We start from the raw sequence: 11,805 nt of genomic DNA, 5'->3' as shown, positions 1-11,805 counted from the left end.
TTTCACCTCAGTGTTCTTGGTCTCACACTCTTGGCTGGCTTATTCTAGGAGAAGCTTGCTGCCATGTTGTGGAGAGGCTGCCATGACCGAGCTTGGAACCATGAGAGGACTGCAGCAGACATTGTGATGGAAGCCTCACGGGAGATCCTGCGCCAAAATACCCAAAGAATCGACTCCGATTCCTGGGAAAAGAAATGTTTGTTGTCCTTGGCTGCTACCTGTGGGAGTAGTTTGTTACATAGCAGTAGATAAAACACTCTGCATTGTGTTCGATTAGTGCTCCAAACACATCATTCTTAAAGCATTGTTAATGTGAGGAATTAACTCAACGTGCTTCTCCAAAGGCCAATATACATACAAAAGAGATTTTGTTTTTCATGTCTGAGTTAACTTTTAAAATCTGGAACAGTTATTTTTATAGGTGTTATATTAAAAATCTAATTAAAAATGGTGGCCCAGATGCAAATTTAAAACTCTCTTGTTTCTACATTTACCCTCATAAAAACCCTTTGAAATAAGGTGCTATTGTCACCCCATTCTTAACTATAGAGAAACAAGCAGCGTAAGCAACTTGCCCAACATCATACAGCTAATAAGTGGTAGAGCCAGATAGTCTGGTTCTCAGGCCTTGTGAGTCCTTAACCCTTAGTCCCTATTGCTTCTTAGACAAAAAAAGTCAAATACAACAGTAAAACAGGTAAAAGTGTCTTAGTATTCAGCCCTAATGTACAAGACTCCGTCAGTCAGGATTAGTTTTCATGACTTAGATGGGTAATACCAGTGTTTAATGAATTCTTAGAAGGGTTACATGAGATAAATTAGATTAGATATACCAAACATCTAGTATACTACCTAGACATACGAGTACTAAAATAGAATATCCAATCAGGAAAAGAAGACATCTTAAAATTATCGCTGAAAACAAAGCAAAACAACAACAAAACTCTCCCCTTTCTGAGGAGAGCCCATTCAGATCACTAAACTCAAAAACATTCTCTGATCCCACTCTTGAGTCATTATTAGGTTGACACAATTCAGGGGTACCTGGCTGACTCAGCCAGTGGACTGTGAGAGCCATGTGACTCTTGATCTTGGGGTTATGGGTCTGAGCCCTGCATTGGGTGTAGAGATTTGTTAAAAGTAAAATCTTAAATGAAAAAAAATGGACAGATTTCAATCTCATCAGTACATGCTGACAGCAAGAGAGAGGTGCAAGGGTGGTGACTCAGCCACATTTCCACCTGGCCTAGGATCTCAGCAGCTGCCCACAGTACAGATTCCCTGAATGATTCTAGGAAGTAAGGCCCTAGGAATTGCAGAAATGATTTTGAAAACTCAGAAGCTCCTATGCATCGCCGTTTCACAGAGGAGAGTGAAGAGCATTTATATGGTTTGGATCCAGGAGACCTGGCTTTGAGTCCTTACTTTGCTAAGACTTTCAGCCTGAGGGCCTCCATCAATCTGACCTTGGGCAGGCTGGATCATTCTGGCAAGCCTCAGTCTTCTCATCTCTAAAATGGACAGAGAACAAGACCAACCTACCTGCCTTTCAGGTACTGCTCCAAGTCTGATGCACTGAAGTCTGAAAGGATCTTGTGGGCTGCAGACTGCAAATGCGGGGAGGTTTCTGTTTACTGTGTGTTAGTGGCAGGAGGCAAATCTAGATGACATGTAGCCCACTTGTACGTCTGCCCCCTGTGGGCATGCCGCAGTAGTAACTCGAACATACTGTGGCTGTGACAGAGGTGTTGGGGTGATGCAAACAATTCTGAGAAAGGCGGTATCATGTCACCAGCCACGAACTGGCCAATCTGCAATGGTCTTGTGAGTGGCTGTGGTTTCTGAGGTTCAGTGGAAACCATCACATGGAACTCCACCATTTCCAAGTCCAACACTCGCTTAGCAGTTGGGCCACAGAATCTCGAGTTGATGCCCACAAGTCCCCATACGAGAATCCACTCTACAGACGGTCCCTTGACACCAGCATGAATAAGGTACACCCATGGAGTCACCCTCGTGCCACTTACAGCCACGAAATGATTATGCAGTTACTTGTCAATACAACTAGATTTGACTTGCATGGTTAGTGCTGGTCTATTTTAAAACCTGCACGTTTTGATAAAGGCTTTGAATTTATTCTGAACATGAGGGAAAAAAACCCAGAATTTCACAAAACTGTGGAGCTAAAATGGAAGTAACAGAATTCAACAAGTTAACCTCTTCATTTTCAGAGATGAAGATCTTCTGTGCTTTGCCCAGACTCACTTGGCCGGGGGAGAGGGGACAAGGCTCTGGAAGGGGTCGATGGGTTGGACACATTGGCTATTCTGGAGCTCACCTTCCCCCAGCTCAGGACTCAACATGGACCCTGATGTCTATTACAACACAGGGCATGAGGAAATTTTGCGTACATTCTATTTCTGCACTGAGGTCTCTCAACAGCTGAGTTACCCAAGTTGAATTGTGCCTAGAAACTCTAGAACTTCCTGACAGAAAGTTGTAGCATCTAACTAGAGATAAGATCCCTTTTTTACCTTCTTTCTAGGACTTGTCCATTACTTGCAATAAGGTACATTCCAAAGTCTGCAAGACGTGAGGGCATAATGTTCTTAATCAGAATCCATCCAATCCTGTAAAACTATTTTCAGTGAAAAATGAGGTGACTAATGGATTGAGTCTCAATGATTATGAGCTGGGTGAGAACTCCGTTTTCCTAGTGAAAATAACGTGGAGCTGTTAAACTCAACTTCTGAGATTGTTTGTGGGTTTGCATATTAATCTTCCTGAAGATAGACATTTTATTCCATCTGTAATTTGAATGCTCAGAATTAAACCATGTCTAAGAAACAAAGCATTAGCTCTAGTATTCAAAATAAAAGCTGCAAGTATATATAACTTGATTCCTGAGTATTTTATAGTTCATTAAGGGAAGGGTATCACTTCTTGAGTACCCACCATATACCAGGCTCTTTCCTGGGCATCTCTTTCATGTTAATGGTTTATCTTTTATACAAGCCCCTCAGACACATAAAATTATCCCTTTATTATAGAAGAGAAAATTGACTTCAGAAAAGTCAATAGCAAAGCTGGGGTTTGAACCCAGATCTGACGGAGGCTAGAACTCCCAGCCTTCCTGTGACATCAAATGGCTGAATTTGCTTCCTAGATAGACTAATAAGGTCTGAGGAGTTCTACTCCTTAATCCAATAGATAAGTCTGAATTAAGCTAAAGGAATTCAAAGATTAATATGGCAACCACCCAAATTTGTCAGCAAATCCATATGACAAGAGTGATGATAATGATGACAAAAACGGTTCAGGCTATGTCAGACACGCTTTCACAACCATTCTCTGAAACACATGCCTTTGTTATCCTGATTGGCTGAGGCCTCGCGTGGCCTGGACGGGATACAGACCCACACGTGTGGTCTGCTATCTGGGGCCAAGCTCTCACGGCTCTTCTGTACTGCTGTCAGATAGTCCTGGAGACTAATTATCTACGTGGTTTACTTCAATTCCCGGATGGAAGACAAAATACACTGGAATGTTATAAAGCATGTATTCCCATGTTAACTAATACATTAAGAGGGAGTCCTCAGTGGTGGTGAGGATGGCAATGATTTGATCGAAGGTCTAAAAGTCACATTGATGTTAAATGTCAAAGAGAAGGGATAAAACAGAGACATCAAAGGCATAGGTTCTTCAAGTGAAGGGAGTAGGGCTGGATAACCCACTACACCATAAGGAAATAGGGGATTTTGTATTTCCGAGTGCTGTTGTGCTGGTGAGCTCAAGCTACTGTCTACTCCTGGGAAATGAGGCTTTCCTGACCCTTAGAGGGAACAGGCTTCCACCCTTTTTTGAGCCAGCCTGCTGCCAATCCTCAGGTCTGCTCTGCCCAAGGAAACTTGCCTCCGGATCTTTCTGCTTTAGCAGTTCATTATTTTCTGGGCAAAATTTGAATCAAGACAGAAAAAGTTCAATCTCTGACACAGTCTTTGTAGGAAATATCTGTTGCGGTTTTCTTCTATGAGGCAAAACAGGCAAATGTTCCTGAATTGTGTTCATCTCCAATTGTTTATAAACTGTTATCTTGCATCAAACAGCTTCTTCTTAGCTATGTGATCTTAAAAACATCTCTCTCTTTTGCTTTATACAGTGTTATAGTGGCTCTTCAGGCTCTGAAGCCAGACTGCCTAAGTCAGAACCCCAGTCTCCACACTTACCAGCTGTGTGATCTGGGCCAAGTTGCAAACCTCTCGTGATGCCTCAGTGTCTTCATCTGAAACACGGCAATGATGTTGGGTTCTACCTTCTGGCGTTGTTGTAAGTTAGTCCACAGAAAGCATTTAGAACAGTGTGCTACACATAGCAAACAGGTCAGGGGATATTATATGTGACCACCAAGCATATCTTATAAGGTCACTGTTCATAACTGAGGCAGCAATCCCGAACTAAATCTAAACAGAATTAGGGCTTTTATACCCATGTTTATTATGAGGTTCGTATATGCTGAATTATGGAATCGTTCACAGAAAGCTCTTCAACTCTCAAGAAACCAATTTAATGCAAGTAGTAACTATTTATTGTATCGACATATTTACAAAATATTACAAAGTAAAATACCACTCTAACTCACCATATTACACAATGGCTGCTTACCGGCAAGACAAAGCATACAGAAAAAAACATTTACTTCCATCTTTGGTATTAGAAATCTACACAAATCCGCAGCATTTAAAATTTCCAATACAAAGTATTAAACATAGACAAAGATGTAATCGGTAATGTCATGAAAAGGGGCCTAAAGTCCTCTGCTAGGAAGCCCCCAGGTCCATGAAATGCAACGAGAAGACCAAACACCGCTTGTAAGGGGGAGGTGTCTATTGGCTAAAATAACAATAAAGTAAACAGTACACACTATAGTACTGTACACAGGAGCATTTCGATTTGTGTGACGCGACTTTCTCCACAACGACATGTGGCTGGCAGTAACAGACAAAACATTCCCGAGACACAGAGTTGCAGATAAGACTTCACAGGAAAGAATCCACTCCAAGAGAAGACCTTGAGGGTACAACTTGACTATACAGAACATTTTATAAAATTCACTTTTGTGATCATTTACACATATACAAAAACTTAACTGGTTTTAGCAAATAATAACTTTTCTACAACGTGATCACAGTTTACATAATTCTGAGGTAAAGGTCCTGAATCTATCTTTTGAGAAGTCCTAGCTCACAAAGGTCTCTGAAGGATTATGTGTCTACTCAACATTGAGTTCTAGAATTAAGGTGCGTCGGGGAGAGGGCAGGCCACACCTACCTCGTATGTCAGAGATGATCTAAAATTTCAGAACCATATGTTCTTAGTTTGGCTCTAGTAGGTTAATGCTTCTAATGTTTTGGCTTTGTTGTCTTCAAACATGAGAGACTCTCTGAATCGTGTCAGAAGGAGACTTCTGCTCTGAAGAAAATATTTCATCAGGAAAAGGCCAAGTTAATGTCTTAACTTGACTGCCTTGACTGAGGACTCTGTATATCCCAGGAAGAACATATTTAAACTTCTTACATAAAAAGTAAAAGCTTGGTCAAATCAGTGCACTGCAAAACTGATCTTCCTACCAGTTAGCGCATATCCCAAAAGGGCCAGCAGATGGGAAAGACTTAGTGAAAGCCGGGAGCCCACAGTGAGTAAGACCAGGAAAGGCTTAGTGACCCTCCTGTCCCAGAAATGCATGAAGGACCCAGCTGTGTTTCCTTTACAAGATCCTCAGCGAAGTTATTTGTGCTACTGTAAATAGTCCAGGAAAATGTGAAATTCAGCAGATATGTACCAGGTTCTTTTTTTTTTTTCTTTTTTCTGGGCAGGGGCTGGGGGGTCAGGTGTCGGGACAGGTGGGAAGGCCTTTGTTCATAGATGTTGATTCTATAAAATGATTATTCTCAATGATAGCCCTTGATCTGTTTCTGTAAACAACATCACCTTACCAAGTTACTTGAAACTACCTAGAACATACCCAACCCAGATTATTTCATCAAGCACACATTTCCAAAATAACCCTACGAAATCATGAAGGTTGTGAAAATTTAATATGAAGACGCTTGCTTTTATGTATGTTTTTTCAAAAAGAAGTTTGCAAATATAATCAGAACATCAAATGAATAATTAAAACCCCTCTGGGATACGTCACTCATGAAGCAAACCTGAGCATTTGCCTCTTCTAGTTTATCACGAGTCACATCTGGGGGTAAAAGTGTTTGCCAGGCAGTGAGTCACCTTGTGAGGCAATTGAAGACAGGAGTAGTGTTGGACCTTTCCCGTGAGCTGCCCAAATAGCAAAACTCGAATTTTTCCTCATGCTGGGAAAAGCAAAATGAAACTTCTGCTTCTTTGTACCATCTAAAATTCTGGTAAATGGCACGTGAGAAGAAAGTAAATATGTGTTCCACATTTACTAATAGCTGGCATTCATGGTGTCTGACCACACGGAGTAAAAAGCAACATGAGCCAATGTGTTTGCAGGGCTCTTTTGGGAAAAGAAGCTTTGGGCTCTGCCCTGGTCCCCGACAATGACAGACTGGCAGGCTGTTTCTTGCACAGCTCGAGGCAAGCCATTAATCTGTCAGTACCAGCATCTTTAGAAATCCCAGCATTAAGACTTAGGAGGGGAAGAGGAGGGAGGAGGTTGAATAGCCAGAAATGTGGCTTTTTAAACACTTCAGTCAATTCACAATGCTGTGCAGGCTTCTACGTATCCCTTCTCTGAGATTTCTGGTGCCGGGTACGACGCTGGAGTGCAATTTATTCATCCTCTTCCACGTACGTGGATGGAAACCAGCCCACCTAAAAAAGAAAAGCAGCCACCGTAGCAACATGACTTTGCATCTGGCATTCCAGAGGGTTCTACAAACAGAGTATTTCGTTTTTATAACACCCCGATTAAGCTGAGGTTTTATGGCCACTGTAGGAGGATTGATTTAACTGCCCTAGAAGCCTGATAGCATGAGTGATAGAGACAGAGGAATAAAATAAGCCAATACAGTGTTCTAATCTGGTCACACAAACAAATACGTAAATTAAGTGTAACAAGAGCTCTCCTACTTAACGCTTCCCGTTTCTGCTACAGAACAGGGTACAAAGACAGAGGTGTTAGGTCCCGTTCTTTCCAATTTAGATCAGCAGCCTCTTATAAATATTCTGTTGTCCACATAAAATTTATACTCTGAAGCTTATAGACTAAAAAGAACTGAAATGTTCCTCAATCCTTTTCCAAACAGGAAGCCATCAAATTTGGTCAGGTGAACTTTATTTATGCCACTATCATATTCCTTCAACATATTTTTCTTGAGTGCCTGTTTTCAGGGAGGTCCCCCACCATGCTCCAGAGCCCTGGCTCTGTGGGGTGAAGGCCCCCACATGGGGTGCCAGTGACTGCTAGGTCCCCTTCATTCACCCGCATGAGCTCCTCAAGAAGGTCAGCTCACCCTGCCGTTGACTTCTCCTCTCCACCAGCCATTCGCACTCATCTTCGTGTAAATCTTCACCACATCTCCCTTTAGCAAGGACAACTCTCGCATGTCTCTGGCACAGAAGTCATACCGCGCGATGGCAATGCCCAGCACTTTCGGACTTAGCACTGTAAAGAGATGATGGCGAGTAAGAACTGACTTGTGGTTTCACACCCACCAGCGCCTATGCAGATGAGTGTTCTAGATGCTATCAAAATGCACGGCCATGATTTCACTACACACTAGTGATAATGGCGGAGGAGCTTGAAAGCAGCACAATTGCTGTTTCAATTCGGTCAGGTGTAGTAGTCAAGTTCACTTCATAATGTTTAAAGAACCATTGTTCTGCTTCATTCTTCACAAAGACCTCAAAACAGAGACTAGTTTTTGTGAAAAAAAAAAAAAAAGTTAATATCTAAATTACAGTGCAAGTCGAGATAGGATCTAAAATAACTAGCATAAATTTCCTATTGATGGCACAGTAATCCATTTCTAACGAGACCCTAGCAGGTAAAAGCTTTACATTTTTACCTTATAATTTCAGTGGAGACTCAAAACAACCAAAGGTTTTGCTCTGAAATTCTCCTCTTGAATCCATGCCATTACTTCTAGCTAACTGGCTCTTCCTCCCCTGATCAACCTTTTTTGGAGGGGGGTGGTTAAAACTATTTGGGGACAAACTCAGTTGTTGTTTTATAAAGGATTTCATGTTTCACTGGAAGGATGCATAAACACCATCAATTTGTCCTCTTTCTTTCAAACAAATACTGTAGGTATAGAAAACTTTGCTGAAAAAATGTACTCTAAAACAAGATGTCAGAGTGTTCATTTGCTATATTCAGATCTGTCTTATGGTAGGAGAAGAGCTAAAGAGCTAGAGTTACTCCCTGTCTTAACCCACCCTGCCCTGAAAGAAAAACTGTTCAAGCTGTACGCTTGTTCTTCTCTAGTGTTCTGTGACACATTTCATACTAACTTCTCTACCTGTTGCTCCTTGGGGTTATAAAATGTTTTCAATTATATGTGCAGTGATTCTGAGAATCACTCACCTGGGAATGGTTGGACTTTATAAACCTTAAATGGCAGAGGAACGGAAGTATAAGAAAAAAGAAACAAATGGGAAATGCCACACATCTATATTTTTAACAGTTCCCAGTGCCCAGGCAGCCGTGGTTACGACTGGTGTTAGCCTGAAAGGGCCTGCCCACTTGGAGACAGGGATCACTGGCCTATCACTCAGAGCTTTGCCATGACAGTTAGTTTTTGAGTCTCCAGGTGTCTATCATGAGATAAACGAAGAGCAATGCTCTAGATTTCAGAACTGTAAAGGGAGGAAAAATAGGTCATTTTATTTTACTGTTCAGACACAAACCACTTTAATAGTTTTCTTACTGAAACCTGTCCCATTACTGGGGCGCTACTCTCAGAGTTGGTGCCCATAAAAACACCCCTGCGATGGAAAAAACAATCATCAATGTAAATGTGCGCCCTTGCACAGGTCTCTCTAACACTCGAGGTCAAACATTTCTCATCTATAAAATGAAAGGTCTCTGCTAGCTGATGTCTAAATTCTTTTGGGACTAGAGATTATGATTCCACTGGGACTTACAGGTTAATTTTTAAAAATCTGTAAGAAAACATACTTGACCTAGCTATAACGTACTCCCCTACAAGGCACGTAAACAGCCATCAAGTTCTCAGGCTCATGACAGAAATCAAGAGCAGAATGTCTGTACACAAGCTGATGGGCACTGTTCATCCTCCTACGCGACATGAACTTCACTTTTCTAGTTGGACACAAAGTTGGGGTTTCGTTTCTGTTTATTTTATTAATGGAACTATGTAAACATTGGCTTTCCTCAACTACAGTTTCTGAGCCTCAAGAAAACTAATGATTTTAGTAGAGTGGTCCATGCCCTTTTGTATTTTCAGCCTTAACCCTTTCCAACCTCTCCCCCAACAGATTAAAAAAAAAAAATGGTGGAAATACATAAAATGAGCACACACACAAGACCAGAGGAGTGAGATGTCATGACAGGCAATGACTTTATGACAGAAAAGAGGAAACTACACAGTGGGAGTATGACTCTAGGGACTACTTGTGAGGAGATGCATCTATACGAGAAGCCATACACAGAAGTCAAAATATTTTGTTTGCAAACAGAAGCAAGTGGAAAAGACATATAAAAGCAGTAAAGCAGTACCTGACCAGAAAGGAGTGGAGGAAGGGGGAACAAAGCTGTAGTCTGGAGGAGTTACAAAAGAAAACCCACAGAACAAAGAAGGGGCTTAGAGAAAGAAAGAAAAAGAGAGAAGCAAAAGAGCATTTAGGTAATGGCAAAAAAAAAATATCTCAACACATCTATTTGCTTGTCTATAATCATAAGGAAACAGTCACATCAAAGTTGGAATCTCAAGCTTCACTTTTACCCACTTCTCCCCTCTCACCATTTCTAAATAAAGGAGAAGCCAGATTTTTACATTTTGACTGACATTAGTTCTAAAATTTAGAGTGATCTATCCCTTTGCAGGTGAACACGGCATACCCACTCCACGGGCCATCTTTGAGCCCCTTTCCATCCAAGGATGGTCTTCTTTTGATGTGATGCACAATTCCCACTTTCTTACCCCAGTGGAAAGGGGGAACCTGTAAATTCTTAATGGAAAATATGCTTCACATCAAAACTGATATAAAGAGGCAAGAGCCTATAGAGTAGTGCCAACGAAACATGCAGAGCCCACAGGAAAGTCTCTCATACGGTTATGCACCATCCCAACCCCCAATCAAGCATGCACCCGCTAGTTAATTTTCACACACACACACACACACACACACACACACACAATGTCAATCATTCCAAATCTTATCATATCTGGAAAAGTAAATACATCCTCCAATTTCAGGAATGTATGGAAAAATTCTATGTAAAAACTCTACCCTCAGAAACTTTTTACATTACTTTCAAACAATAAAAGCGAACAGTTATCAAGTGGTTGTGAAGTGTTAAACGCCATCTTCCATGTTTTATATTCAGCACTTAATTTAATTGGCCCAACAATTCAAAGAGGAAGGTACTGATACCGTTTCCCCTTGATCTCTTAGAATGACCTAGATCAAAGCCAGGCAGGAGGACTTCAGGGTCCAGGCTCTTAACTGCCGCACTGCTCTGCGTCTAGCACTATGCTCCAGGTTGCTCCCCAGGTGGTTCACAAACTCTACCTCTTAATGCCATGACTCCATGGTAAAGGAAAAGAAAGGCATTTTCTCCCAGTATTTATTCCCCCCTTCAGGCCTGTAATACTTTGTTTGGTCAGGCTGTGTTTGCCCAAAAGGCACACTTCATTTCTCCGTCTTCTTGCAGGGCTATGCAGCTATATGACTGAGTTCCTGTCACTGAGACAGAAGCAAGAGTATTGTGAGGCAACTTGTGGGACCTTTCCTGGCAAGGCAGCTGGCAAATGCATTCATTCACCTTTCTTTTGGGTTCTTTGTTCTATCCTGCTGTGTGGGAACAAAGCTACCATCTGGGTCCACGAGAAGAAAGGCCATACCTTAAGGACGGTAGCTCCTAACTTTGAGGGAAGCTGGGTTACTGAAGATTTAATGGAAGAGATGACCTGCTCCACAGTCATGGACTGACCACTTCCAGGTTTTTACAGTAAAAAGAAATAAAGGTCTAGCCTGTTTAAGCCAATGGTTTGTGGATTTCTGTGACTTGTACCTGCACATAATGTAAACAGTAACAAAAACTTTCTAGGACCAAGGGTGAGGTGAAAGTGGGCTAAAGAAACCAGAATGAGTACATATAATCTTGCAATATCTTCTATCTCTTTCAGGCCACTGATGGATCTGAGAGCCCCAGAATTCTCCCGAAGGTAATGTTCTGGTCCGGAAGGGGTTCTGTGATACTTAGGAACGGCAGTAGCTCATGAAGGGCATCCTCAGGTACTATCTAAGCAGACCAGCCATGGGAATTGCATGGGATTCAGCTGCTCTTGGAGCCACAGGCTATGAATAAGCACTGATGCATTCACGACACTTTCCTCATGAATGGCCTTACATATTTACTTTTAATCTATCCTGAAGCATATTCTTGTTGATAATCAAGTTTCTTTTCTAATCCACTGCACCTTCCATATTACATTTTTAAAATTTTAAAATTCAGTGGTACATGCCTTTACTACTAATTTTCCAATCTGCTCAATTCATTTATTGCAATGCAACATAACTGGTTTAAATTTCCTTGAGATCCTGTTATACCCACTATTAGAGAGAGGAAGGGATGCCATC

At 41.5% G+C, this 11,805-nt stretch overlaps 1 protein-coding gene across 3 annotated transcripts in view; it reads right to left on the bottom strand.

Annotated features, from left to right (window-relative positions):
• Positions 1 to 4,562: 4,562 nt before the first annotated feature.
• VAV3 (vav guanine nucleotide exchange factor 3) overlaps positions 4,563 to 11,805 on the bottom strand; it is a 352,020-nt gene continuing 344,777 nt past the window's right edge. Inside the window, exons 26-28 of one of the 3 annotated variants that reach the window (XM_045081970.1) lie at positions 9,719 to 9,802; positions 7,491 to 7,642; positions 4,563 to 6,849 (exon numbers count right to left, since the gene is read on the bottom strand). In XM_045081970.1, coding sequence (XP_044937905.1) covers positions 6,808 to 6,849; positions 7,491 to 7,642; positions 9,719 to 9,802 — 278 coding nt within the window. In that variant the 3' untranslated portion in view covers positions 4,563 to 6,807. The remainder of the gene's footprint in view (positions 6,850 to 7,490; positions 7,643 to 9,718; positions 9,803 to 11,805) is intronic. The other 2 variants (XM_004777507.3, XM_045081971.1) reach the window with 2 other exon arrangements.

Source organism: Mustela putorius, unplaced genomic scaffold (genome assembly GCF_011764305.1).
Source record: "Mustela putorius furo isolate JIRA1106 unplaced genomic scaffold, ASM1176430v1.1 tig00000585_pilon_pilon_pilon, whole genome shotgun sequence".
Taxonomy (NCBI): Eukaryota; Metazoa; Chordata; class Mammalia; order Carnivora; family Mustelidae; genus Mustela; species Mustela putorius.
Note: the sequence above shows the minus strand (reverse complement) of the source record. Positions and strands in the feature narration are given on the sequence as shown.